Source organism: Ammospiza nelsoni, chromosome 24 (genome assembly GCF_027579445.1).
Source record: "Ammospiza nelsoni isolate bAmmNel1 chromosome 24, bAmmNel1.pri, whole genome shotgun sequence".
NCBI classification, from domain to species: domain Eukaryota; kingdom Metazoa; phylum Chordata; class Aves; order Passeriformes; family Passerellidae; genus Ammospiza; species Ammospiza nelsoni.
Window position 1 is genome coordinate 6,501,171 of NC_080656.1, and position 27,985 is coordinate 6,529,155.

The 27,985-nt window shown below is 43.7% G+C and overlaps 1 protein-coding gene across 2 annotated transcripts in view; it reads left to right on the top strand.

Annotated features, from left to right (window-relative positions):
• The first annotated feature begins 161 nt into the window (after positions 1-161).
• Positions 162-27,985, top strand: part of SIK2 (salt inducible kinase 2) — a 35,866-nt gene continuing 8,042 nt past the window's right edge. The window contains exons 1-9 of one of the 2 annotated variants that reach the window (XM_059488378.1): positions 162-374; positions 7,054-7,170; positions 8,062-8,125; positions 12,929-13,090; positions 21,214-21,338; positions 22,734-22,857; positions 23,088-23,308; positions 24,229-24,381; positions 26,116-26,280. In XM_059488378.1, coding sequence (XP_059344361.1) covers positions 225-374; positions 7,054-7,170; positions 8,062-8,125; positions 12,929-13,090; positions 21,214-21,338; positions 22,734-22,857; positions 23,088-23,308; positions 24,229-24,381; positions 26,116-26,280 — 1,281 coding nt within the window. In that variant the 5' untranslated portion in view covers positions 162-224. Of the gene's footprint in view, positions 375-1,658; positions 2,271-7,053; positions 7,171-8,061; positions 8,126-12,928; positions 13,091-21,213; positions 21,339-22,733; positions 22,858-23,087; positions 23,309-24,228; positions 24,382-26,115; positions 26,281-27,985 lie in introns of those variants that run through there. The other variant, XM_059488379.1, reaches the window with a different exon arrangement.

Sequence of the window (27,985 nt, forward strand, 5' to 3'; positions counted from 1 at the left end):
GTGTCCCTGTCCCCTGCCATGTCCCGGTGTCCCGGTGCCGCGCCGTGCCGGGGCGGGCCGTGCCAGCGCGGTTGCCATGGCGAGGCCCCGCCCGCGGTGACGCGCGCGGTGACGCCGCTCGGTCGCTCGGTGCCCGCTCGGTGGCGGAGGGGGCGGCGCGGCCCCGGGGGCGCCGCGCGGAGCCGCAGCCGGAGCCGCCGCCGCCGCCGCCCCCCGAGCCCAGCATGGTGATGGCCGAGCCCCGGCGGCCCCCGGCGCTGCTGCCCCGCGGGCTCGGGCCCGTCCGCGTCGGCTTCTACGACATCGAGGGCACGCTGGGCAAGGGCAACTTCGCGGTGGTGAAGCTGGCGCGGCACCGCATCACCCGCAGCGAGGTGGGCACGGCGCGGGGGGCGCGGCGGGGGCCGCGCGGGGCCGGGGCCGGGGCCGGGGCCGGGGCCGCCGCTTTTGTCCCTTCCGGCACCTCCCGCGGGGACGCGGAGCCCCGGCCGCCGGCCGGGGGGGCTTCTCCCGCTCGCATCCTCCGGGCGAGGGCAGGAGAAGGCGTGCGAGGCCGCGGGGGGATGCCCGAGGATGTCACCCGCGGGATGTCACCGTCCTCCCCTTCGGGATGTCAGCCCGACGGTGCCACCCCTGGGATGGTGGCATCGCCCCAGGGTGGTGGCATCGCCCCAGGGTGGCACCCGAGGATGCTCCGCTGCTGCTCCAGCAGCACTTTCTGCTCCCTGCGAAGGGTCAGACCTTGTGCTGGCCTGCCGTGGTGCCCTGGGTATTTTGGGGTTTCCTGACCCGGGCAATGCTGGGTTATGTGTTTCAGCAGAGGAACTTGGTGTGTGTGTGTGTGTGTGTGTGTGTGCGCTGAATTCTTCAGCACGGCATCCTCCAACTTCACCAAATCCAACCATTTTTAGCCCCTTTGTTTCACCCGCCCCCGTGTATTACCCGGTGATTATTGTTAATACCTGGCGCTTTACCTAAAACAGAAATGATTGTCAGTCTGCCTGGTTAAAAATGCAGTCGTGTTCACTTTAAAAAAAAAAAAAAGGAAAGGAAAAAAAAAAAAGAGGTATTTGATGAGAGAAATGGCTCTGGAGGATCAGCTTCCTCTTCTGTTTTAGGTAGTTTTAGTTGCTACACCTAGAGGTGAGCTTTTTGTAAGGCTCTCTTCTGGTCGCTTTCATTGTTGACTGAAGAGGTTCCTGCTGCTCTGTACTTGACCAAAGTCATTCAAAGCCCGTCCCAAGCACGGACTGGAAGTGAAACAGACCCGCTGTTATTCAGAAGGGCTGCAGGTATCCATCACCGTGAGCGTGTGCGCGAAAATCATCCTCGGGGAATGGGAGCATTCCTGAAATCTGGAGCTCAGCTGAGCACGGCAGAGCCCTGGCTGTGATTGATGAGCTCTGCATCGCAGGGACTGAAACAAAGTTCTCCTCTCGCCTCATTTCTCAAGTTCATCATCAGCTCGGTTCCTTCTGAGCCCTTCCTTGCTCCTCGAGCGGTGCCAGCGCTGCCTTTCCAAGTTTGGGGCCATGTGCCAGAATTGCAAATGCTCCGCTTGAAGATACTCGCTTGTCGTTGCTCCTCAGCCCTCGTTTCTTTGGCAGGCTTTGTGATGGAGACGAAAACTTTAATCTTCGTTTTTATTGTCGTTTTAGAGAGCCTGTTTGTTTAGCATTGTTGGAAATAACAACAGAAAACACAGAGCTTAAAAAGCTCCCCAATTCCTGGATGGTTCTTTCATCTGTGTCCTAAGGAACTGCTGAATTCTGGTATCCTGAATTTTTTTAAACCAGCTTTTCTGTCCAGGCTGCAGCCTTTTTATTTTCCGTGGGATTTTTACAGCAAATTTGCCTGTGCTGGAGGATTTTTTTTTAGTCAGCTCTGACTTCTGCAGCGAGGGATGCAAGAGTGTTTTTCTGGAACTGAATTGCTGACTTGGTTGCTGGAAGTATTTACACAATCTTTGAGGAAGGGGAACCCTGTTAAGATCACTTCTGGTGATGTCAGAGGAAATTAATTCCAGCCAAATACTCTTTGGAATAAGCACTTCCAGCTTGGAGCAGCTCACCTGATTGTTGGGTCCCTGAGCGCCCAGAGTGGAAATCCTGCTTGGTAATGACTCCAGCCTGAAGGGTCTGCATATTTCAAGATTCATATAAACTGTTGCTTAAGTTCCAGGGGAAGAATATTCAGTTTTTAGGTCTGGAAGGGCTGTGCTGGTGCACCCTCAGGGCTGTGCTGCAGGAGGATGCTGTGATGCTGCTGAGGTTTGCTAAAATCCTGTTTTAAAAGGGCTCCTTGTCAAAGTTTCTCTTGAATCTCCTGGTTTGAACCCTTTAGATTCACAACCTGTTTGTTGTTGGGATTTTCTAGCACTGGCACTTTGAAATTGTGTTTTATATGATTCTGACCTTTAAAATATTTGCTTTTTTTTAACACAACTCTGCCTAGCCAATAACCATCAAATTAAAAAAGATGGGCTCTTATTACCTTGAATGCAGCACTTATGGGTTGTGTACAGTCCACCCTTTCTATGGAAAGACTGCAGGTGAGAAAATAAAATTGTTGCCATAAATTGTGAGCAGAGGTGGAAATTAAATGGAAACAAACATGAAGCAGGAGAACAGCACAGGGTGTGTGCAAACAAAATCAGAAACCAGAACTTGAATTAAGGCAAGTTCTAAACAACATTACAGAAGTGTGAAAGTTGGGAAACGTGGGATTAATAAAGATATTGAGTGATAAAGATATCATGAATAAATCAGTTAATTAAAGATATGAGGAATAGAGGTGCTGCCTGACCCTTTTTACTGCCAGTCCACCCAGGTGTGGGACTAATAAAGATATTAGGTGATAAAGATATCAGGAATAAATAAATTAATTAAAGATATTAGGAATAGAACCTTTTTACTGCCAGTTCATCCAGGTATGGGACTAGTAAAGATATTAGGTGATAAAGGTATCAGGAAAAAATAAATTAAATAAAGATACGTAGGCATAGAGGTGCTGCCTGACCCTTTTTACTGGCAGTCCACCCAGAGAAGGAATTAATAAACAAATTATTAAGATATCAGGAATAAATAACTCAAGATATTAGGAACAGACCCTTTTTAGTGTCACCTCACCCAAGGGGAATTAATAAAGATATTAGATGATAAAGATATCAGAAATAAATAAAATAAAGATTGTAGGAATAGAGGTGCTGCCTGACCTTTTTTAGTGCCAGTCTTCCTGGAGGGGGATTAATAAAGATATTAAATGATAAAGATATTAGAAATAAATCAATTAATGAAAGAAATTAGGACTAGAGGAGCTGCCTGACCCTTTTTAGTGCCAGTCCTCCCAGAGGGGGCTGAACCCGACCTTTGCCTGCCTTGTTTGGGTGTTTGGTGCCATTTGAGTGGAGGCCACGTGGCTTTTTGCTGCCACTCTCCATCCTTGATCCTGCTGCCCAGAAATCCTGTGATCCCAGGGCAGCTCCTGCTAATGAGGCGTGGAAATGAGCAGAGATTTTCCTGGGGAGGAGGAGGAGGAGGAGGAGAGCAGGGAACGGGAATAATAATGGGAAAGCTGGGAGAAGGTGGGGAGATTTGATTCTGGTGAAATGGGATGGGGATGGAATAGGGAAAAGGTTTGGAGTGTAGGGAAAAGGGAAAAGGTTTGGAATGTGGGGAAAAGGGAAAAGGTTTGGAATGTGGGGAAAAGGGAAAAGGTTTGGAGGGTAGGGAATAGGGAAAAGGTTTGGAATGTGGGGAATAGGGAAAAGGTTTGGAATGTAGGGAAAAGGGAAAAGGTTTGGAATGTGGGGAATAGGGAAAAGGTTTGGAATGTGGGGAAAAGGGAAAAGGTTTGGAGTGTAGGGAATAGGGAAAAGGTTTGGAGTGTAGGGAATAGGGAAAAGGTTTGGAATGTGGGGAAAAGGGAAAAGGTTTGGAGTGTAGGGAATAGGGAAAAGGTTTGGAATGTGGGGAAAAGGGAAAAGGTTTGGAGTGTAGGGAATAGGGAAAAGGTTTGGAATGTGGGGAAAAGGGAAAAGGTTTGGAGTGTAGGGAAAAGGGAAAAGGTTTGGAATGTGGGGAAAAGGGAAAAGGTTTGGAGTGTAGGGAATAGGGAAAAGGTTTGGAATGTAGGAAAGTTGGAAAAGGTTTGCAATGTGGGGAAAAGGTTTGGAGTGTAGGGAATTTAGAATGTAGGGAATAAGGAAAAGGTTTGGGATGTGGGGAAGTTTGGAATGTAGGGAATAGAGTAAAGATTTGGAATGGAGGGAAGTTGGAAAAGGTTTGGAGTGTAGGGAAGTTTGGAATGTAGGGAATAGAGAAAAGATTTGGAATGGAGGAAGTTGGAGAAGGTTTGGAGTGTAGGGAATAGAGAAAAGTTTAGAATATAGGGAAGTTTGGAATGTAGGTAAATTGGAAAAGGTTTGGGATGTAGGGAATAGGGAAAAAGTTTGGAGCAGTGAAGGTGCTGCTTGGAAAAAGCGGGGAATTTGGGAACCCAGCCCTAAATCCTTGATTAACCTCTTCCCCAAGGATTAATCCCCTGCAGAGGAGCTCTGCTCGCTGCTCCCCAGGGGAAAATCAAACCTGGCTCTCCTGTGCTCCCAGATGTGCCTTCACCTGGCTGCTGTTGCAGGGAATTTGTGGTTTTCTCTGGTAAAAAGTCTGGAAAATGAGCCTGCAGGCCCTGGTTTGATCCGTGGCACCAGCTCAGGTGGGCTCAGGTGTTTGCAGAGTGAGTAACTCCAGCAGAGACAGCAGCTCCCTGTGCCACACAACAGAATATGGAGTTTTTCCAGACTGCAGGAAGTTGTGTTGGTTAATTTTAATGCTTTTTATCTCTTTTAAGAATGTCCTGGGTTAACAAATCTGAATTTCTGTAACCTGCAGGGACAAAGCTCTGTTTGAATGTGAATTTGTAGCAGGAGGTTGTGTTGTGGTTTTGGTGTTTGTTTGTTTTTGTTTGGGTGTTTGCTTTTTGCCTTTGTTTTTCCTTTCAAGAATTAAATGAATAAAACAAAAACAATGGAAAGTGACAGTTGGAGTAGCTGAGGAGCAGAAGAACTTTCATCTTTCCTTGACAAGCATTTCATCCTCACTCCTTGGCAGCTGCAATTCCCAGATGTCAGGGGAGGATTGAGCAAACTCCCATTCCCTGGGCCCTCAGTGGAAGGGGGAAGGAAATAAGAAATAAATGCAGTTCCTTGGGCTTTTAAATGAGAAGAAACCATTAAAACTGCAAAGATGCCTTGGAATTTAACTCCTTAAGCAGCAAAACCTGGTGGCAGGGGGAGATCAGGGATTCCCTTTTGGTTTTCCTTGTCATGTGAAGGATGTGCTGACATTGTATCTTGAAATTTGGGGGATTTTTGTTGTTTGTTTCAGACTGTTGCCAGTAATTGTTGGCAAGCTGCATGTTTAGGAACAAAACACACTTTTCACATAGGAAACTGCTCTGTGCCTTGAAGGAGCTTCTCCACCTCTAAGAATTACATCCCTTTTCCTGTCATCAAGAGACAGCTGAGCTCCAAAAGGAGCTGCTGAGTTCCCTGCTCCTCCCCACGTCCTTGGGAAGGCTTTGCTGCATTTTCAGTACTTTCAAGTGGTTCTTCTGTAAAATCCTCCCCTGGTCCTGGCAGGATGAAGGTGCAGAATGAGCTGAGGTGTTTGATCTGCATTTGAGTGGAGGAGCTGCTGCTCTGCCGTGGTTTATCCATTTTATGGATAATTTAATGCACACTTCGAGTTGTATATTTTCCTGGGGAAAGAAAAAGGATTTTTAAAGAAGGAAATTCAGAGTGAGCTGAGGTTAACAAATAGTGAATTGCGAGCTCAGGTGGGCCCACAATCAGTGTTAGCAGGTATATCCATATTAGCAGGTGTATCCATTTTATGGATAAATTTCATGCACACTTTGAGTTATATATTTTCCTGGCAGTTGAGGAAAGACAAGGGATTTTTAAAGGGGGAAATTCAGAGTGAGCTGAAGTCAATAAATAGTTAATTGTGAGCTCAGGTGGGCCCACAATCAGTGTCAGCAGATAATGAGGCTCACCTCCCGTGGATTTCTGTCTCCAGCAGCTCTGCCCTGTTCAATAGTTTGTGAAATTCTCTCATAATTGGAAGCATTAGTGGGACTCTCATTGTTTGCTCCTGCTCCAGCGTTAGCACAGTGACGTTCAGGCTGAATAAACACCATTTCTATATTCAGCATCTTTAGCATTTTTACTCTTTGCATGTGCAGGGGCTGAATTTTCCCTTTCTTCTTGGTTTCAACTTTAAATTTCTTCTGTTGGAGCTTTTTAATCCCTTCAGCATCTAGAGTTATCTTCCCTTTGCATTTATTGCTTAAAACAAGGGCAGCAGGGCCAGGATGTGTTTTGTGAATTAGCTGAGATGTGTTTCCAAGGTTTGCCTGATAAATTCATCAGCAGAGTTTTTCCTCTGAAGGGATGAACTGCAGACCCCCTTCTGTAACAGCATCTCAATTAATTAAACATGTCACACATGCAACTGTGCATGGATCCCCTTGGTTTTTTGTGGAGATCCCCAGACAATCCCCACTGGATTGTTTGTGTGGAGCCAAGTTTTTCTCCTAAAATATCATTTTGTGGGACTCAGATTTGTCACCTTGACTCCAGAAATGGGCACCACTAAGAAGATTTAAATCACTGCAAATTGTTGATTTAGGAGCACCTGGAGCACTGGCTTCTCTCACCTGTTCTGAGCCTTCCATTCCATGGAAAATCTGGGGTTTTTCCATGGAAAATCTGCTTTTTCTCACTGAGAACCTGCCTTTTCTCAAAGAAAACCAGTTTTTTTTCACTGAAAACCTGCTTTTCCTCCCATGCTGCTGTGGGTGAGAGCCCTGCAGCCCCTTGGAGGGACCCCAGACCCTTCCAGTGCTGCCCTGCTCTATTTTCCAGCCTGGGATTTGCATTTCAGAGCTCCCCAGAAAGCCTCCAGTGACCTGGGGCTGCGTTTTCCCCTTCCCAACGAGGGTGAACTCACCTTGGGGGAGTTTTTAAACCTCATTTTTGCTCTTGGTCTGCAGGTGGCAATAAAAATCATTGACAAATCTCAGCTGGATGCTGTGAACCTGGAGAAGATCTACAGGGAGGTGCAGATCATGAAGATGCTCGACCACCCACACATCATAAAGCTCTACCAGGTGGGCTCAGAGGGGCTTTTCCCCTTTTTTTCCCCTTTCTTTCCCCCTTTTTCCCCCTTTTTTCCCTCTCTTAGCTCTGCTGAACAAAAATGAAGATCCCTCTTAAGACCAGTTCAGCTTTAAATTCATTTTATGCAGAAGAAACTTTGAAAATATTTCAAAAATAAATAGTCTTTAATTTAATGGTCTATTTAAAAAATCAAACTGGTCTTTAAAATATTGATGTGCCAGGTAGAGATGGAGCTTAAGGAGTTGAATTTGCAATTTATAAATTTGCCATTTATTATTTGATGATATCTCCCCTCAGTTCCTTTCTGAATTAATGACACCACTCAAAAGTGGCAGAAGAGAGGTTGAAAATATTTAAATAAAGTCTGAGGATCAGCAGGATCACTTGGAGGGAGGGTGGTGCTCACTCCTTCAGTGCCTGGCTAAAAATGCATTTGATAAATTATTAAAATTTGATAAATTATATTTTTAAAATTCAAATTGTCTCCCTGGTTTGCTTTTATTTATGAGCAGTCCCTTGGGACTTTCAGGCCAATTCATAAATAAAATGCAAAATCAAATTCCCAAAGCTCTTGCCCATGACAAGTTCAGCTGCTGCTGGAATGTTTCTCTGAGGTTGTTGAAATAAACCCAAAATACCTTGAAATTGTCCTGAAATCTGAAATGACTTTTTGAACTGGGGGATTTTTCTCAGTGATTATTTCTCAGTGATTATTATTTGATTATTTTGTTTGCACACATTGGAAGATTGTGAAATTCCAGGTGTGAGGCAGAACTTTCACAGCTTTAGGAGAGAACCATAAAAATAAAGATTCTTTTGGGTGGTTTTTGGCTTTCTTGGCTTTTCCCACGAGCCCTCATGTGTGATTTCTGCATCCACAGGTGATGGAGACCAAAAGCATGCTGTACCTCGTGACAGAATTTGCCAAAAATGGGGAGATTTTTGGTAAGCAGGAGAATATTTCCATGTTCAGCCTTTCAGTGCACTCCTGGTGTCTGTGTCCATATGGGTCTGTTCTTAGATTTCGTATTTCTGTGCGCCTGCAGAGCTAAAAACCTTTTAGTTTTAAATTCTATTTCCTCTGTTTCAGTTGGTCTCCACTGCCTCTTGTCCTTTTGCTGGGGTTTGTCTTGGGACAAAATCCTGCTGCTTTGGCTGCGAATCCAAAATCACTTCTGGCTTCTGTTTTATTATAATATAATTTAAAATTATATGAAATTATATACATATATACACATTGTATGTATAATGTACATTATTTTATCTATTCAATGTGTATTATATAATACATATAGATTGTATGTATACAATATATATTAAATAATACAATATGCATTATATAATATATAATATGATAATTATATTATAATGTTATATAATATAAGATAATATATTATATTATAGTATATATAATATATTGTGTACATTATATGTATTAAATAATACATATACAATAAATAATTATAATATAAACATAATATCATAAATAAATATATAAATAATATAATTATACTGAAAATAAAGTTAATTTTTATTAATAATAATAATGTTTTAATTTTATTAAATTTAATTTTTATTATTATATAATATAAATATAGAGACATATATTTTAATATTTTTAAGTAGAATCATGAAAAAATTCAATTTTCATTATACAATATATATATAATTTTATATATTTATATATATATATATATATATACACTTTTTAAAATAGAATTATAATAAAATTTTTAAAAAACCCTCAATCCCTGCTGTAGAAAGGTGTATCCAGAGGGTGACAGTAGGCTTAGACAAATGTAGAAAATTTGGAGCTTTCCTGGCTGGGGTGGCTTTGCTATTCCAGCCTCTCAGGATGCCCAGGGCTCTGCAGCAGCTCCAGCTGTGGCTCTGTCCCAGCAGGTCCCTGGTGTCCCCAGCAGGTCCCTGGTGTCCCCTGTAGGGTCCCTGATGTCCCCAGCAGCTCCTGGTGTCCCCTGTAGTGTCCCTGGTGTCCCCTGTAGGGTCCCTGGTGTCCCCTGTAGTGTCCCTGGTGTCCCCAGCAGCTTCTGGTGTCCCCAGCAGGTCCCTGGTGTCCCCTGTAGTGTCCCTGGTGTCCCCTGTAGGGTCCCTGGTGTCCCCAGCAGCTCCTGGTGTCCCCTGTAGGGTCCCTGGTGTCCCCTGTAGGGTCCCTGGTGTCCCCAGCGGGTCCCTGGTGTCCCCAGCAGCTCCTGGTGTCCCCAGCGGGTCCCTGGTGTCCCCAGCGGGTCCCTGGTGTCCCCAGCAGCTCCTGGTGTCCCCAGCGGGTCCCTGGTGTCCCCAGCAGGTCCCTGGTGTCCCCAGCGGGTCCCTGGACAGTGGCTGCTGTGCCCAGGGCTGGCGCCGTGCCCATCCCTGTTTGCCCTCTGGTTAATGCACAACCCCTGGAGCTGCAGGAGGGACAGGGCTGATCCCAGAACCAGGGATTTGCTCTGGGTTTGGGATCTCTCAATAAATCCTGGCAGGGCCAGAAAAGCCAAGGCCAGCTTGGCTGCATGAATGATGGAGAGGATGAAACAGGAAAGCCTTACCAATACGATTGCCTGGCAAAAGATTTGGAGAATAAGGAAACTATAAGTGAGACTGAAATGAAAGCAAGCTTTGAGATATTTTAGTTACTAAAGCACTGGAAAACAATGGTGTGGCCGCTGAAGGTGATCCCCTTTTGATGGAACAGCACCCTCTGCTTGCAGACAGCTCCAAGGGTCAGAGCAGACCCTACAGCTTGGCAGAAGGGGCCCAAAGAGGAGTTTTTAGGGTTTAAAATGTGACACAGGATGGTAATGTAATGATTCTTATAGGCTGCATGGAAATGCTGTAGGATTTGTATCTTGGACTAGATTGGTAAGGGAGAATCAGAATATTCAACACAGAAGAAGATTTGTGGTGTTGTAATGGGAACCTCGCTCTCTTACCCTCCCATCCTCTCCACCCCTCTTTTCTCTCATTCCTGCTCTGAGCTGTGGCTGGCAGCTCCCAGCGGGGCCCTGCACTTGGTCCTTTGCAATGAACCCCAAATTCCACGACCAGAAGAGATTTATTGTATCATAATGGGAATAAACCCTGTTTGGCAGCTCCCAGCAGGGCCCTGCACCCACCCAGGCCCTTTGCAATAAACCCCAAGTTCCAAAAGGTCCCTGCACTTGGCCCTTTGCAATGAACCCCAAATTCCACGACTAGAAGAAGATTGATTGTATTGTAACAGGAATCTCGCTCTCTCATCCTCTTTCCCACTCTCCTGCCTTCTTTCTCTCTACCACTCTCTTTACCTCTCTCTCCCTCTTTGGGGCTGCTCTGAGCTGTGCCTGGCAGCTCCCAGCAGGGCCCTGCGCTTGGCCCTTTGCAATAAACCCCAAATTCCAAGCCCCAGCTTCAAAAATCTCTCATCTCCATCCATCCTGACCATCCTACCCCCCGTCACTCCTACCATGAACTCGTGCTGCATTGCCAACCAATGCTGGATTAACAGCTCAGGGCTAATTGAGTTTGTGCCTTTGATATCTGACTTCGCCTTGCTGTCATATGATTTGTCAGTCACTCTGTGCCTGAGTGATATTTAGCTTGCAAATATTATGATCTCCCCTTACTGCCAGGCTTTTGTTTGTTCTTGTGCTTTGCCAAGTGAAACCAGCTGAGAGTGTGTGAGCTGGGGTGGGAGCTCTGAGCTGAGCTGCAGCTCCCACAGACCAGCTCTGACCACAGAGAAGAGTTGAAATTGAAATATTGCCAAAGTTACAAAGCCCCTAAATGATATTTGAATTAAAAATCCTATGAAACACAGGCTAACAAAGACCCAGAAATGGTATTTTAATTAAAAATCCTATAAAACACAGGCTAACACAGTCCCCTAAATGATATTTGAATTAAAAATCCTATAAAATACAGGCTAACAAAGCCCCTAAATGATACATTAATTAAGTCCTGTAAAACACAGGCTAACACAGCCCCCTAAATAATATTTGAATTAAAAATCCTATAAATCACAGGCTAACCAAGGCAGGTTTGGAGCTGTGCTGGGCAAGGTGCTGCTGCTGGGATCTGATGTTGCACAAGTGCTGTAGAAGATAAAATTAATCACGCCAAAATTAATCACTATAAATTGAATCACTATAAAATTAATCCCAATAAAATCTCTGCTCTGGCTCCTCCTTGGCCATTACCCGCATTATTTTTGGGGTGTTCTGAACCCATCCCAGCCCTGAATTTCTGATTTTTCCCCCAAAACAGAGCTCTGAAGCTGCTCCCTCAGCCCAGCTGCTGCTGCTCCCCTTGTTTTTGTTCCTGAGGATAAATGCAGGTTTTGGTTTCAGGGCTGCCATTGGTTTTTACAATGTAATCAAATATGAAAACAAAATGTTCTCTCTGCCTGTGACGCAGTGGAGAGGAGAGAGAGGTCAGCATGGGCACCTTTGGGGTGCTGGTTTTATTCCCAGAAATTAAAAAAAAAATACGTTTATCCACCACACAGCCTCTGCTGAGGCTTCAAAGGGTGAAATGTGATGTGAAACTTTAGAGGAATTAAAGCTTGAAGTGTTCAGGATGGTGAAGTAAATTATTCCAAGTGTTCCCCATGAATTATGGTGTGGAAATATTGTGGAAATATTGACCAGGTAGCTGCAGAAGAAGGAGCAGAGGAGAGTTTCCTCTTTTTTTCCATTTTTTGGAGGGTTGAGTGGGAGAGCAACAAGTTGGAAACTGGTTTGAGTTCCCTTCTGCTGATTATTTGGGAGAAATTAAATTTCAGTGTTGTTGCTTGCTGCCCTGTCCATTTAAACCTGAATTATTTGATTTATCATGATTTGAGTTCCCAGGTTGTGAAAATATTGACCAGGTTGCCATAAAAGAAGGAGCAGAGAAAAATTTCCTTTTGTTTTTCCATTTTCTTGAAAGGTTGAGTGGGAGAACAACAAACTGAAAGTTGAAGTTTCTTGGTGCTGATTATTGGGAAGAAAATATTGAGTTTCAAGCTTGTTGCCTAAATCCATTTAAACCTGATTTTCTTGGTTTCTGCTGCTTTTATTTCTCAGATTGCCATGAGTTCTAATGTGAAAATATTGTAAAAATATTCTAAGTTTAAAAAAATATAAGTAAAAAATACTGAGCAGGTAGCCATAGAAGAAGGTATATTAAAATATTATAATAATAATATTATAAATAAAAATAAAATTAAAATATAATAATAATAATAATAATAATAATAATAATAATAATAATAATAATAATACGAACTATTATGCAAATGAAAAATATGAAACTATGATAAAAATATTGACCAGGTAGCTATAAAAGAAGAGAAAATTTTCCTTATTTTTCCCATTTTTTCAGAGATTTGGCTGGGAGAACAACAAGCTGGAGGCTGATTTTACGGGGGAGAAATCACCGAGTTTCATGATTTTTACTTGCTGCCCAGCCTGATTTAAACCTGATTTATTAGAGTTCTGCTTCTTTTATTTCCCAGATTACCAAGAAAATATTCTTAAAAATATGAAGTATTAGGAAAATATTACGCAAATGTAAATATTGACCAGGTAGCTATAAAAGGAAAGAAAAATTTTCCCTATTTTTTCCATTTTTTGGCGGGTCGGCTGCTGATTAAGAGCCTGGAAAACTTTGATTTTTGTTGTGCTAATTTTTTGGGGCGAAAGCATTAAAAATCAGCGTTGCAGCCTGCTGTCCAGGCTGATTAAAGCAGATTTGGTTGATTTGGGGTGATTTATTTGTATTTCCCAGATTACCTGGCCAGCCACGGGCGCCTGAGCGAGGCCGAGGCGCGGCGCAAGTTCTGGCAGATCCTGTCAGCAGTGGAATATTGCCACAGCAGGAAAATCGTGCACAGGGACCTCAAAGCTGAGAACCTCCTGCTGGACAACAACATGAACATCAAAATAGCAGGTATTCCACTTGATTTTTATATAATTTTTAATAAAATCCCCCTTTGGTGCTGCCTGAGATTCCATTGTGGTTTTTCATGTGAATTTTTCCATGGTGGGTGTCAAAGTCTGTCCAGATTTCCAATATTAACTTCCAGAAAAACAAAAAAAAACAAAGAAAAATTATTTCATTATAAACATTTTATAATAGTTATATACATTATACATATATTATTAATATATATTATTATATATATTAATTATATATAATATATAGACATTGTAATATATATAGACATTATAATGTATCTGGACATTATAATAGTTATAGACATTATATATATATTATATCTATTATGTATATATAATTAATATATATTCTATATATTAATACTATATATAATATATACATTATTATATAGAGACATTATAATAGTTATAGACATTATATATATTATTAATATGTATTGTTATATATATTAATTATATATAACATATATAGGCATTGTAATATATATAGACATTATAATGTATCTAGCCATTATAATAGTTATAGACATTATATATATAAAATATGTATATAATTAATAGATTATATATATTAATTATATATATAATATATAATATATATAAACATTATGATATATTTAGCCATTATAATAGTTATATACATTATATATATTTTATATATTATTAATATTATATATGTATTAATTATATATAATATAGAGACATTATAATAGTTATAGACATTATCTATTATTAGTATATATTATATATATTAATAATATATATTGAGACATTATATTATATATAGACATTATAATGTATATAGACATCATAATAGTTATGGACATTTTTTGTGGCTGTCTTTAAAGCTGCCAGATGTTCAGGGTAAAACAGAGTTAATCAAATAACTTCTTTTAACATTAAGGAAAAAAAAAAACAATAACTCAGAATGGGAGCTTATTGATTTTTTTTGTTCCTTTTTGCATGCATGATTTCACTTTAATTATAAATTTAGACACAGCAGATGTTGCTAGCAATAGAAATCATTTTCATTACAATTCCACGGATCCTTCCATGCTGACTTTAGCCCAGAGAGGCTGGAGATGGGTAAAATAGAGAATTTCTTGATTTGGGGGAGTGTTGAGCTTCAGCCTTCAATAATAGGGGAGCCGGAAGGGAAGGAGAGAAGGAAGGAGAAGGAATTTCCCTTCCTCAGGCTGAGAAAGGTGAAATAGTGAAACATTTCTGGATTATTTTACTTTTTCACTTCCCTGCTGGCATTTCTGGCATGGTGGAAGGGTTGTGGCACCTTCCCCAGGTGGGTTCAGCATTGCTGCTGTTTCTGGGGTGCTTTTCCTGTGCTCATTTCTGATTTCATACTTGAACCCACCTCCAGCAGCAATCAGAGCACCTGAATCATGGCTGAGAGATAATTGATTCACCAGGCCAGTTAATACTGAATAAATCCCAAATTCAGTCTGAGGGCTGCCAGTCACCTGCCTAACACAGGAATTCAGATTTCCAAAGTGACTTCTGCTTGTTTTCCTCTCAGCTCCTGCATCCTGAGCTTTTCCTGCCCAGGATGTCCTGAGCACTGCAGGGATGCAAATCCCCTGGGAGAAATTACCTCCAGAGCATCTCAGGAGAGCCAGGGGCTGTTCTGGCATGGGGAATTCATATTTAAGTGTAATTTGGGGCAATTTCAGCTCTTTTCCATAGGAAAGGCTCTGCACCTAAAGTTCTCTCTCAGGAGCTCCACCTTGGTTGCTCCCAGTTGAACCAGGGGCAATTTCAGAATTTCCCTGCACACTCACCTGATTTTCCATGCTGGACTGAGCTCCTGCCTTGTGGAATTTGCAGGCAACCCCAAAATGGGAAGAGATGAGAATCTTGACTCCATGATTCAGAGGGCTGATTTATTATTTTATGATATATACTATAAGAAAATGATGTATTAGAACTGTACTGGAAATGGGATGAGGAGATTCCACCAGCTCTGTCCTGCTCCACTTCTCCAGTGCACGGAGTTAATTACAGGTGGGCTGTAAATGAGCCCATGAACTGGTTCCTCCATGGATCTCAGTCCTTATCAGTTGATAAGAGCTCTCCATGTCCAGCCTGGCTGCTGAAGGAGCTGGAGGAAAGTTCAGGCTGCTGGAAGCTTTGCAGTGATTTGTGCCGAGTCAGTTGTTGGGATTTTCATTGCAGGGGAGAGGGATGACGAACTGCACTGGGTTTATCTGGGGTTTTTGGGGTTATCTGGTCTGTGCAGATCCCTGGAACAGCCTCTTCCAGTTGTTCATCTTGCTCACGGCTCATTTATCAGGCTGGGGAAGGACAGAGGGCAGCCAGGATCCCAGCTCTGATAGCTGAGGTTTTCCTCTGGTTTCAGGTCGTGTAGGAATTGAAAAAACAGCACAAAAACTGATGAATTCTTTTGATAAACTCTTCTTAGCTTCCAGTGGGCCTCTTGGTTCTTTCTGCTACTTCCAAGTTTTTTTATTGAAGTTTTTTGCTCCTCAAGAACACAACAGTTTTTATCACACACTGAAACATGCACAAAGTCACCTCTGTATTTCAGCCACCAGGAGAATAAACTAACATTCAAAAGTGGTCCAAAACCTGTGGGTTCATAAGATTGCCACCTCTGATGCCTGAGGCTGGACTGAAATCCAGTTTTGGGTTAATATTGCTCTACAAGGACAGGGACAAGCAGAATTTTAAGGATCTTTTCTCTCTAACTGGACAACAAGCAGAGGACGAGTAAAGAATTTGAGGTGAGAGCTTTGATAGGTTTTTTGTAAAAGATGTGAGGTAGTTGGGATTAAAGCCCTTAAATGATAGTGTAAGTAGGAAAACTGAAGGTATCAATGAGATAAAATGTCCATTAGAAGGGGGAAGGTGAGGAATTCCCTGCCAGGTTTAATGTGGAATTTGTGCTCAGCATTGACAAGGCAGTTCTGCCTGGTTATTCCCAAAGTTCAGCAGCTGCCCTGGTGCTGTGTCCTTTGGTTTTTGCTGCTTTTTGAGGGCATCATCTGAGGCATTTCAGCTCTCTCTGAGCTCCACCTTTGCTGTGCAGCCAGAAATCCACCCATGAAACCCAAACCCAGATCCAAATGGGGACCCAGCTCCCGTTTTTGTCCTTGCAGCCCCAGATTGAGGTGCTGCAGGGAATTGTGACGCCCTGCAGCTTGCAGCAGCCCAGGTAGGCAGGGACTGTTATTCTGAAGGAGGCTGGAGCTGCTGCTGGACAGGGAAATGTGCATTGACGTCAGGAGAGGCTGCTCAGCACAGCCCCTGAAGTGGGTCAGGTTTGCTGCTCATACCTTGCCTTTATCAGCACCTCTGTGCCCATTATCTGCCAGGCTCACATTTCTCCTCCAACAAAAGCTCCCTGTGGCTCTCTGCAAGGCAAGGCAGATTGAGTTCTGCTCCTCGTTTTAGGAGAATGGATTAATTATAGCTCTGGAGCTCCTTCTGGGAGGCTTCTGGAGGCACCAGGGAGAGGCTGTGCCATCCTGCTGGAGGCTCAGCAGGAGCTGCGGTGCCTCTGCCATTCCTCACGTTGCACATGGGGCTGAAATCTCGGGCTGGTTTTCCCATTTTTAAGGGGAAAACAGATCCCACTGGCGTGATGTGCGCTCGAAAAAATGATACCTTCGAAATTCAGGATTATTCTGAAGGGGGTAATGAGATTGAGAAACCAAATACCACAACTGTGCAGAGCCAATATTTGCAGATTGCACAAACACAGGGTTTATTCAACTGAACACAATGCTGCAAATGATGGCCTTTTTTTGGGCTTTTTGTTGTTTGTTTTTTTTATATATTTTAACGTGCAGATTCAGGAAAATGTTAAGGAGATCACTCCATTATATAATCTCAGTCTTCTGGTAATGAGCTCAATTTCAGTCTTTTTAGAATTCTGTGGCTGGCATATGTTTGTTTCATTTTGGTTTTTTTGAGGGCTAGCACATTTTTTCCCTCAAATATCAGTGATGTTTTCTCTGGAATGAGACATTTTTGGGGTTAAAAATGACCACTTTGGATCCAGAATGGCTGTGACAGATCAGCAATGGCAAAAGAGGAACAAGGTGGAAGAGGGAGAATGAGAGACTGATGATTTTTTTGTGCTTAACTGAATCCTGGCCACTCCAAAAAAGTGGGGCAACTCAACTGACAGTGCAGTAATTAAAAATTGAGGAAGCCCCATGGAGCAAGCATCCAGGATCCTGACTAAATCCTGATTTTTTTTTTTTCTTTGAAAGGGTTTTCATGGATGTTATCCATGCTGGAGTGCTTACAAATTGTTTCCCAGCCATTTGTGTGGGGAGAATAATGGAGACAAAAGGGATGAGCACAAGAAGTTGTGTCCCGTAACAAATAATGCTGATCTCCCCCACCCAGGGAATTATTTTGTCCAACAGCAGAGCAGAGTTGGATTTTTTAAAGCTAAGAGCCAGCTGGTGACATACAGAGCACTGGTTTTCATTCCTGTATTACATGAAATAGCCCAGTGCCACTCAGGAGGTGTCTGGCAGTGCTTTGTGCTGCTGAAATTCAGATCTGAAGGATTCTGGTGTTCCATTGGTCATGAAAAGGGAAGAAATTGGAGCTTTAGAAGTGCAGGGCTGAGGCAGAGTGGGGAAATCATGGTCGGGGTGCACAGGACAGCACTGCAGGCTCAGGGGCTGGTGAGGAATTCCCACTCACTGTGGCTGCTCCTTCTGGTAGCGGTTCACAGCCTCCCATTCATGGATTTTCTAATGAAGCTCAATCGTCTGTGCTGTCACACAGAGCCAGCCAAGAGCTGCTCTCCAGCCAGTTCAGCACTGCAAATTCTGCACTTCTCCTGCTCTGAGGGGCCAGCAGCACCTCCAGGGTGTGTCCTTGCTCCTGAGGTCCAGAAATAAAACCCTTATGTGTCACAAAATTCATCATCTAAAAATATTAATAACATAAACCTGAGACTTCTCTTGCATTGGCTCTGTTCTTTTTGCTGCTCAGATTTCTTCATGTTTCTCTTTGGTGACCAGAGTTAAAACCTTTATGTGTTAGAAAATTCATCCTCTTAAAAAATATTAATAACATAAACCTGGGGCTTCTCTTACATTGGCGTTTTGCTGCTCAGATTTCTTCGTGTTTCTTTTTGGTGGCCAGAAATAAAACCTTTATGTGTCACAGAATTCATCATCTCATGATAATAATAGCATAAACCTGAGGCTTCTCTTACATTGGCGTTTTGCTGCTCAGATTTCTTCATGTTTCTCTTTGGTGACCAGAATTAAAACCATTAAGTGTTACAGAATTCATCATCTAAAGATAATAATTACATAAACCTGAGGCTTCTCTTACATTGGATTTCTTCATGTTTCTTTTTGGTGATTTCTCCAAAGAGGTGGCTTTAAATCCCAGTCTGGACAGGCAGAGAATGTCACTTTTTTTAGGATTTGAAATCCTTGTGCTCCCAAGCAGGTCATGCTTTCTTTAGCTCTGCTTACAAATAAATGTTCTTGTACTTGTGAATCTGATAGGAAGATTTATGAGGGTGGCACCCGAGGGAGAGCTGCAGCTCTGAGATAAAAACCTGATGTTTATCTGTACTATGAGGATGTTGAAAACCTGACAAATCCGAGATAAGTGAGGGCAGAAAGCAGATTTAAGGACACCTACACGGGGTGACAAAATGCTCCTGTGGAGAGCAGGAATGGCTGCGTGCTTCTGAGGCATTGTCACCGTGGCCAAGGCAGTTCTGTGGGGAGAAAAAGGGAATAATGATAAAAAAAAATCACAGCAGTGGTCTGGCTGTCATAGGGGAAAAGGGGAAAAAGGGGAAATGGAGAAAAAGGGGGAAAAGGGGAAAAAGGGGAAAAAAGGGGAGAGGGGGAAAGGGAAAAGGGGGAAAAAGGAAAAGGGGAAGAGGGGAAAAAGGAGAAAGGGGAAACAAGGGGAAAGGGGAAAAGGGAAAAGAGGAAAAAGGGGAAAAGGTGAAAAAGGAAGAGGTGAAAAGGGGAAAATGGAAAAGGTGAAAAAAGGGAAAAGGGGGGGAAAGGGAAATGGAGGAAAACGGGAAGAGGGGAAGAGGTGACACCATGCTGAGGGGTTACCCAGAGGGATGGGGGGATTTGGGGTGGGCTCTGTTGTCCCCCCTGGGTTGTGGCAGCTGGAGGCTTTGCAGAGCTGCAGGGGGATGAGGAGGGAGGGCAGCAGGGCCGTGCTGTGCTGTTCCAGCCCTGGCTCCTGCAGGGCTTGGGAATCTGAGCCGGCCTTGGCCGCCGGGCCCGGTGACGTCCCTGGGCCGCGGTGGCGTCACCGTCGCTGCCCGTCAGGGCCCTGTGTGACACCCTGGGCTCCGTGTGACACCCTGACCTTCAGAGCCTGCCTGGCAGCCAGCCTGGCTGGCAGCAGCCTTTGGTGGTGCCCAGGTGCCAGGGTTCACCCTGCAGGCTATCGGGTGTGCTGACCCTGGTTCACTACAGCGCTGGGACAGTCCGGTCTGCACGTAGCAGGGGTTTAGGGCACTGCAAGGTGCTCAATCCCAGCTCCAAACACCAAAACTGTCCCCAAAATGCTTCGTTTTTGAGTGGTCTTGCAGGTAGAGGTGCATTAGGGGCTGCTGGGAAAGCAGCCCCCAGTCCTTTCCCCCAGAGCTCTGTGTCGGCAGCCCCAGCTCTGCTCTGCTGCCCCAAACCAACTCCTGAGTGACTTTTTCTGATTTTTTGTTAAATCTCTCTCTGTTTTTCTGCTTCTGAGGGATCTCCCGTGGTTTTCTGGCTCCTCTGAGCAGCACAGACAACACAAACAGGGTGATTGGGATGGTTCAGCAGAGCCTGTGATAACCACAGCGTTTATCAGCTCTGGGATCTGCTGGTCAGCATTCCAGCGGCCTGGGAGCATTCAGAGCTGGATCAACAGCCTGATGTCACCCTGTTTGTCACCTCCCAGGAGCATTCAGAGCTGTGTCCATGATCCTGAGCCCTGTTTGTCACCTCCCAGGAGCATTCAGAGCTGTATCCATGATCCTGAGCCCTGTTTGTCACCTCACAGCATCCCTAGGAGCACTCAGAGCTGCATCCACAGCCTGTGGATGCAAACCCTGTTTGTCACCTTTCAGTGCCCTGTTTGTCACCTCAGAGCATCCCTGGGAACATTCAGAGCTCCATCCACAGCCTGATGTCACCCTGTTTGTCACCTCAGAGCATTCAGAGCTGCACCAGCAGCCTGATGTCAACCCGTTTGTCACCTCCCAGCATCCCTGTTTGTCACCTCCCAGTGTCCTGTTTGTCACCTCAGAGCATTCAGAGCTGCACCATCAGCCTGTGCCCTGTTTGTCACCTCCCAGAGCCCCGTTTGTCACCTCCCAGGAGCATTCAGAGCTGCATTCCCAGCCTGATGTCACCCTGTTTGTCACCTCCCAGAGTCCTGTTTGTCACCTCCCAGGAGCACTCAGAGCCGCGTCCCCAGCCTGGTGTCACCCTGTTTGTCACCCCTGTCACAGCAGCACCAGCTCGAGGGGAGAAGCACCAGCCTCTGTCTCTGAGCTCCTTTTGCTTCTCACCCCTGAATTGTAAAAATTCTGATTAACATCAGAGCGCAGCAGATCCTGCACAAAGCCATAAAAAGCAACATTTAAAGGAATGTTTTATTTGTGGGCTGCAGACTGCCCCAGTAGCAGCTAGAGTCTGTCTGTCCTTCCCAGCTAAAGTCCCCGTGCTTTCCCATCCTGTTGCTCTTGGCACAGCTCCTCCCTCCCAGCTCCAAACCTTGTCAAAATTTGTTTTGTATTCCAGGCTAGAAAGCACCTCAGGAAAGCCCAGGAAATCTCAGATTATCTCTTGGCAAGCCAATAATCTCATTTATCTGCTGGGACTGTCAGTTTGTTGAATTTTAACGATGGCTGTTTATAGCTGTACTCAAAGCTCCTCCAGGCTGGGAAGATTTTCAGTGTTTCAATAATTCCACAACACAAAACCAGCAAAAACAGAGAATATCCAACATCCCAATGCGGGATTTGTATTGTCCCCACAGAAGGATTTGGGGTGGAATCACAGTGAGATGTGCCTGGAATTATTCTTTGTGCTGCAGTGGAAGCTTGGAGTGACTTTCCCTTTTCCCTTCTTTTTCCCCCCACAGATTTTGGCTTTGGGAATTTCTACAAGAGCGGGGAGCCTCTGACCACGTGGTGTGGGAGCCCCCCCTACGCAGCCCCAGAGGTCTTTGAGGGGCAGCAGTACGAGGGACCCCAGCTGGACATCTGGGTACCATCATCCTCAATTTTAATGCATTCCAGTCCCCCTCTGGCAAGCTGGAACCAATATTTGATTGTGCTTAAGCTGCAGATCTGGAGTATTTAATTTTTTTTTTTACCTGTAGATCTGGAATATTTGATTTTTTCCAAAGCTGCAGATCTGCAATCCTTGATTTTTCTGAAGCTGCACATGTGGAATATTTGATTTTTCTTACCTGCAGTTCTGGAGTATTTGATTTTTTCTTAACCTGCAGATTTGGAATATTCAATTTTTCTTTAGCGGCAGATCTGGAATATTTGATTTTTCTGAAACTGCACATCTGGAATATTTGATTTTTCTGAAACTGCAGATTTGGAATCTTTGATTTTTCTTAAGCTGCAGATCTGGAATATTTGATTTTTCTTACCTGCAGATCTGGAGTATTAGATTTTTCTTAACCTGAGAAGGTGTTGGTATTTAAAATAAAATCACCTTCACTTCTGTGTTAAGGATTCAGTGAAGGTGCTCAGCTTGCAGCAATCCCCACTTCAGGGTTTTCTTTAAAAAAAAATCTATATTTAATTGTAAAATCTCAGCGTTTTTACAAAGTTTTGAGGTCAGCACCTGCGTTTTCCCCCTCGACAGAGCCAGTGCTGTGTCAGGCTGCTGTGGTTCTCTCACTGGGATTTTTATGGCAAAACCATTCCCACTGGCACTGCCAATTCATTGCATCCTTCCAGGAATAAGCAATTGCAGCAGAGCTCTTGCCCAGAATTTCTCCTTTTGCTCACATTGAACAATTCCCTAAACTCACTGTTCATAGAAACTCCTCCTCACAGGCTTGAAATGGAAAATATTACAGGTTTTCACTTTGAAAATATTACAGTTTTTCACTTTGAGGGGCTGCTGTCTGAGGGTGGATTTGTTTGGGCAAGGCTGAGATTAATAGTAAATAAATAAAAAAATAAATAATACCTATAAATATAATAATACTAATATCAGACATATAAATAACATAATAAATACATACATATATATTAATGTTAATAATAAACATATAAATAATATAATAATAAATATATATTAATATTAGTGATGAATATATAAATAATATAATAATAAATAGATACTAAATATGCCATAATATTATATAATATAAATAATACATCATGAAATATAATAATAATAATAATAATAAAAAGAAATAATGAATGAATAATAAAATAAATTATAATAAAAGTATCCTGAATTCTCAGCTGAAGTTGGCGTTCACTTCTCAGCCACCCGTGTGCAGCTCCCTCCTTTGCACCTAAATTCCCTTTTTCTGCAGAAAAGAATTATTTCTGCAGAAACAATTGCCTTGCACCCTCAGAGACACTTCTGGGAGCTTGGAACTGAGCAGGAAATTCCCTTTTTTCCCCACAGAGCATGGGGGTGGTGCTCTACGTGCTGGTGTGTGGAGCCCTGCCCTTCGATGGACCCACCCTGCCCATCCTGAGGCAGAGAGTGCTGGAGGGGAGGTTCAGGATCCCTTATTTCATGTCAGAAGGTAACAGTGGAGTGGTTTCATTCATTTTGGTGTGATTTGAATAAGTTCTGGGGTAACCACAAAGCGGGCAGGGGAAATGGCACTGCTGGCCATGAAGATTTTGGCTTTTCCTCCACTTTAATGTGATTTTTAGTCTTGTTTTGAGAGGTTTTTAGCAGCAGTGATGCATTTCTGGGCTTGTAGGTCGCTAAGTTTAAAATTGTTATATTTTTTTTTCCCCTTTCCAACAGAATGTGAGCACCTGATCAGGAGAATGTTGGTCCTGGACCCCTCCAAACGTTTGAGCATTGCTCAGATCAAGGAGCACAAGTGGATGCTCGTGGAGGTTCCTGCCCAGAGGCCAATCCTGTACCCGGCAGGAGAGGAGAACCAGCCCTCCCTGGGCGAGTACAACGAGCAGGTGCTCAGGCTGATGCACAGCCTGGGCATCGACCAGCAGAAAACTGTGGAGGTAAAACTCAGGTGGGGGTGAAACACACTGAAATGGGGGTAAAACACGCTGAAATGGGGGTAGAACACACTGAAATGGGGGTAAAACACACTGAAATGGGGGTAGAACACACTGAAATGGGGGTAGAACACACTGAAATGGGGGTGAAACCTCAAATGGGAGTGAAACACGCTGAAATGGGGGTGAAACATGCTGAAATGGGGTGAAACCTCAAATGGGGGTGAAACACGCTGAAATGGGGGTAAAACACTGAAATGGGGGTAAAACACTGAAATGGGGGTAAAGCACACTGAAATGGGGGCGAAACACCTCAAATGGGGGTAAAACATGCTGAAATGGGGGTAAAACTCAGATAGGAGTAAAAAACACTGAAGTGGGGGTGAAACACCTCAAATGGGGGTAAAGCACACTGAAATGGGGGTAAAACACCTCAAATAGGGGTAAAACCTCAAATGGAGGTGAAACACACTGAAATTGGGGTACAGCACACTGAAATGGAGGTGAAACATGCCGAAATGGTGGTAAAACACTGAAATGGGGGTAAAACCTCAAATGGAGGTGAGACACACTGAAATTGGAGTACAACACACTGAAACTGGGGTAAAACACACTGAAATGGGGGTGGAACACTGAAATTGGGGTAAAACACACTGAAATGAGGGTAAAACATACTGAAATGGGAGTAAAAGACCTCAAATGAGGTAAAGCACCCTGAAATAGGGGTGAAACCCCTCAAATAGGGGTACAACACACCTGTCCTCAGCCCCACATGTGAGGTGAAGCTCCAAAGGTCCCATGAGGTGTCTTCGGGAGAGAAACTTCTGGGCTTTTTGCCTTTTTAGCTGACAAAGAATGTTTCAGGCCCTCCATCAACAGGGGGCACATTCCTACACTGTGCTTTATTATTTATTTTTTTGCAGTCCCTGCAGAACAAGAGCTACAACCACTTTGCTGCCATCTATTACCTGCTGGTGGAGAGGCTGAAGTCGCACCGGAGCAGCTTCCCCGTGGAGCAGCGCGTGGACGCGCGCCAGCGCCGGCCCAGCACCATCGCCGAGCAGACCGTGGCCAAGGTCAGCTCCTCCCTCCTCACCCTGGGCTGCTCTGCCTCGTTCCCCTCCAAAATCCCTCCCTTCCCACCTGCAATCCCTTTCTGCTTGGTGAGGTTTCATCCTGGAGCTTAAAATGCTCAAAATGCCGGCCCAGCACCATCGGCGAGCGAACCATGGCCAAGGTCAGCTCCAGCCAAGCAGACGGTGGCCAACGTCAGCTCCCTCCTCAACTCTGGGCTCCTCTGCCTCATTCCCCTCCAAAATCCCTCCCTTCTCACCTGGGGACCCTCTCTGCTTGGTGGGGTTTCATCCTGGTGTTTAAAATTGTTAAAATGCTCAAAATACTGGCCCAGCATCACCGCCGAGCAGACCGTGGCCAAGGTCAGCTTCCCCCTCACCCCTGGGCTCCTCTGCCTCATTCCCCTCCAAAATCCCTCCCTTCCCACCTGGAATCCTTCACTGCTTGATGATGTTTTCATCCCGGAGTTTAAAATGTTAAAATGGCAGCCCGGCACCATCGCTGAGCAGACCATGGCCTAGATCAGCTCCCTCTTCACTGCTGGGCTGTTCTGCCTCATTCCCCTCCAAAATCTCTCCCTTCCCATCTAGAATCCCTCACTGCTTGGTGTTGTTTCATTCTGAAGCCTAAAATGCAAATATTGCATTTTAAATATTGCTGCTTGGTGAGGTTTCATCCTGAACCTTAAAATGCCGGCCCAGCGCCATCACTGAGCAAACCACAGCCACGGTCAGCTCCCTCCTCACCCCTGGGCTGCTCTGCCTCATTCCCCTTTAAAATCCATCCCTTCCTACCTAGAATCCCTCTTTGCTTGGTGTAGTTTCATCCTGAAATTTAAAATGCAAATATTGGGTTTGGTTTTAGCGAGGATCTCGTTGCTCTTCTCCTGGTGGTGCCTTGGGAAGGCTGACCTGGAACAGGCAGCAAAATTCCCCTTGGGATATTTGGGTTCTGCTGAGGTGAAGCTCAGCTTCAGTTATGAAAACAGGTCCAGGAACAGCATGGCAGAGATTAAACCCAGGTTTAAGCTTGGTTCTTGTGATAGAAAGTCACAGTATCGCAGAGAAAATGATCAATTTTAAGATGTACTAATGATGAATTTTAAGATGTGTTAAAAGCAGGATGAACAAGGAGGAATAAAACACCTCTTGTACTGAGTTCTTGCATTTTAGAGCCACATTCCCACTTTATTCTTCAGTTACAGCCTCCCAGTTGTCCCAAGGATAATTTGTTTTCACACATGGTGGCACCACAGCTCCTGGCTGAGGGTGATTGTTTCCTCTTGGCCAGTGCTGTGGGTACTGCACTCCAGGAAATAAAGGCTCAAAACCAGGGGAAAACATCCCTGCTTTCCTGATCTTTAGGAAATTTCCCAAAAAAAAATCATTGAAACCATTCCCGAGCCTCCTGGTAGCAGTCAGGGGGTTTGAACTCAATATAAAAAAGGAATTTTAGAGCACCAGAAATCCCCAAACTCTGCCTGTGCTGCTGGGAATAAGTCAGCTTCAATAAGCACTGAGCTTGATTCCATTTGGGGTTGGCCTGGCTGGTTTGGGGGTGGTAATGTTGTTTTTTTAACAGCTTTAAAGGCTAAGAATGTTCTTCATCCTGAACCAAGAAATAAATCTTGCAGTTCTGCTTTGGCACCGGGCTGCACATTGTTCCATCCGTGACTTTGGACGTCGCTCCCTACCTCAGACCGTTCCAGTTTTGAGTTTTTCAGTTGTGTTTTGCAGGCCCAGGCCGTGGTGCCCTCGGTGAACCTGCATTCCCCAAACCCAAGGCTGCTGCAGTCTCCAGGGCTCCCCTCAGCCTCAGGAGCAGAAACCTTTTCCTTCCCTCCCTCCAGCTGCCAGGGAGAGGCAGCTTTCATGGAAGAGGAAAGGGTTGAGACACCAAAGGTACAGCTTGAAATCACCCTATTATTTGTTTATGGTTTTTTTCCAGACATCATTCCAGCTAAAAAATATTGTTTTCTTTTAAAAGCACAGCAGTGCTTCCTGAAATTTAAGTATTTAAGCATCAAGAGCTGTAGGTATTCCAAATTCTCCTTCCCTGTGACTCCCCAGAGCTGTGTCTTTTTTCATCATTCTTCTGCCTCCTGTTCTTTGCTCTCATTCCATTCTCACCACATTGCTTTTGGAAAGGGGGAAAAAACAAAAAAAAAGTGGATTTCCTTCCCTTGTTCTTCTAAAATGTATTTTCAAGAGCTCTGAAGATTCCTTCTTACACAAAGGGGTCCTGGATGCAGCTGAAGTGTCCAAAAGGAGCTCCAGCAATTAGAGAGGGGAAATAGCTTAAAATAATTACATTTATGAACTATGTGATTCTCATAAAACCTCTGTTGTTTTCTCTGGTGTTGCACCACGTTATAACTTGAATTTCAGCGTATTTCTCCTGCCTGGTGCCAGCTGGGGTCTGATTTCCTGCCTGCCAGTTTGAAGGGTTTATTGCTCCCTGGTTTGTTCCCAGCACCAGGAGTGTGGCCCTGGTTCTCAGCTCGGGCTCCTTGTGTGGTCTGTGGCAGCTGCAAAGCACAAACCAGTTCAAAGGCTCTTCAAAATTAACATTTCCAGCTTTATTTTGCTTTATAGCTGCCCTTTGGCCAGGGTAGGTCAGCAGCTGGTGACAGCAGTGAGGTGTCAGGGCTCACTTGGGAATATTCTTAATTTTTGTAGGACATGAGCACTAAAGATTTCCGGGCTCTGATCCCTGGAAAATCTGCAGGGAGCCAACGTGGGATGGGTTCTGCTCCTCCTTTCTGCCACATCAGTGCCAGGGCCTTGAGTGGGGAAGTCCCAGATGGGAAGGAAGGTGTTCAAAAAAATGAAATTTAGAGGTAAAATCCACTCAGTCAAAACTCAGCAGAGCCAGAGTTCTCCTGTGCAGGAATCATCGTTTTACTGCTGTTTAAATTACTTATAGCTGTTTCTTGGTATTTTCCTACCACATAGTTCTGCCTCAAGACCATTTGTTAAGGGTTGCTGTCCATGCAGTGAAAGCTCTTTTCCAAACACTCCTTCTTTACAAAATACCCAAGAACTTGGAGGAAAATTCAGGAATAGCTCCCAAAAAAATGGCTTTACATAAAATCAGCTGCAGCAGTGCCAGCTTTTGTGGTAAAGGATTGGATAAAACATGGATTTTCCATCCATATTTTACCCAGTGTGATCCTATTTGTGCAGCAGGATAGTAATTACGGGACGGAGGCCCCAAAAGCTGCAGGACATGAAAATATTTATAAATAAATAAATAAATAAATTTTTATATAATATAATATAATATAATATAATATAATATAATATAATATAATATAATATAATATAATATAATATAATATAATATAATATAATATAATATAATATATAATGTATGTGTATATATATAATGTATATACATAATATTTTAGTATATTATATTTATATATATAATACTAATATAATTAAATGGAATGTTCATAAAATATTTTAAATATATAAATAATAAAGTAATTTAGTATATTAAAATAAATAATAAATAGAAATAATTAAATATATTAAAATAATTTTTTTCCTTAAAACCCATATAATTTCATATGGCAAAGAATTTCATATGGCAAAGTGCCTT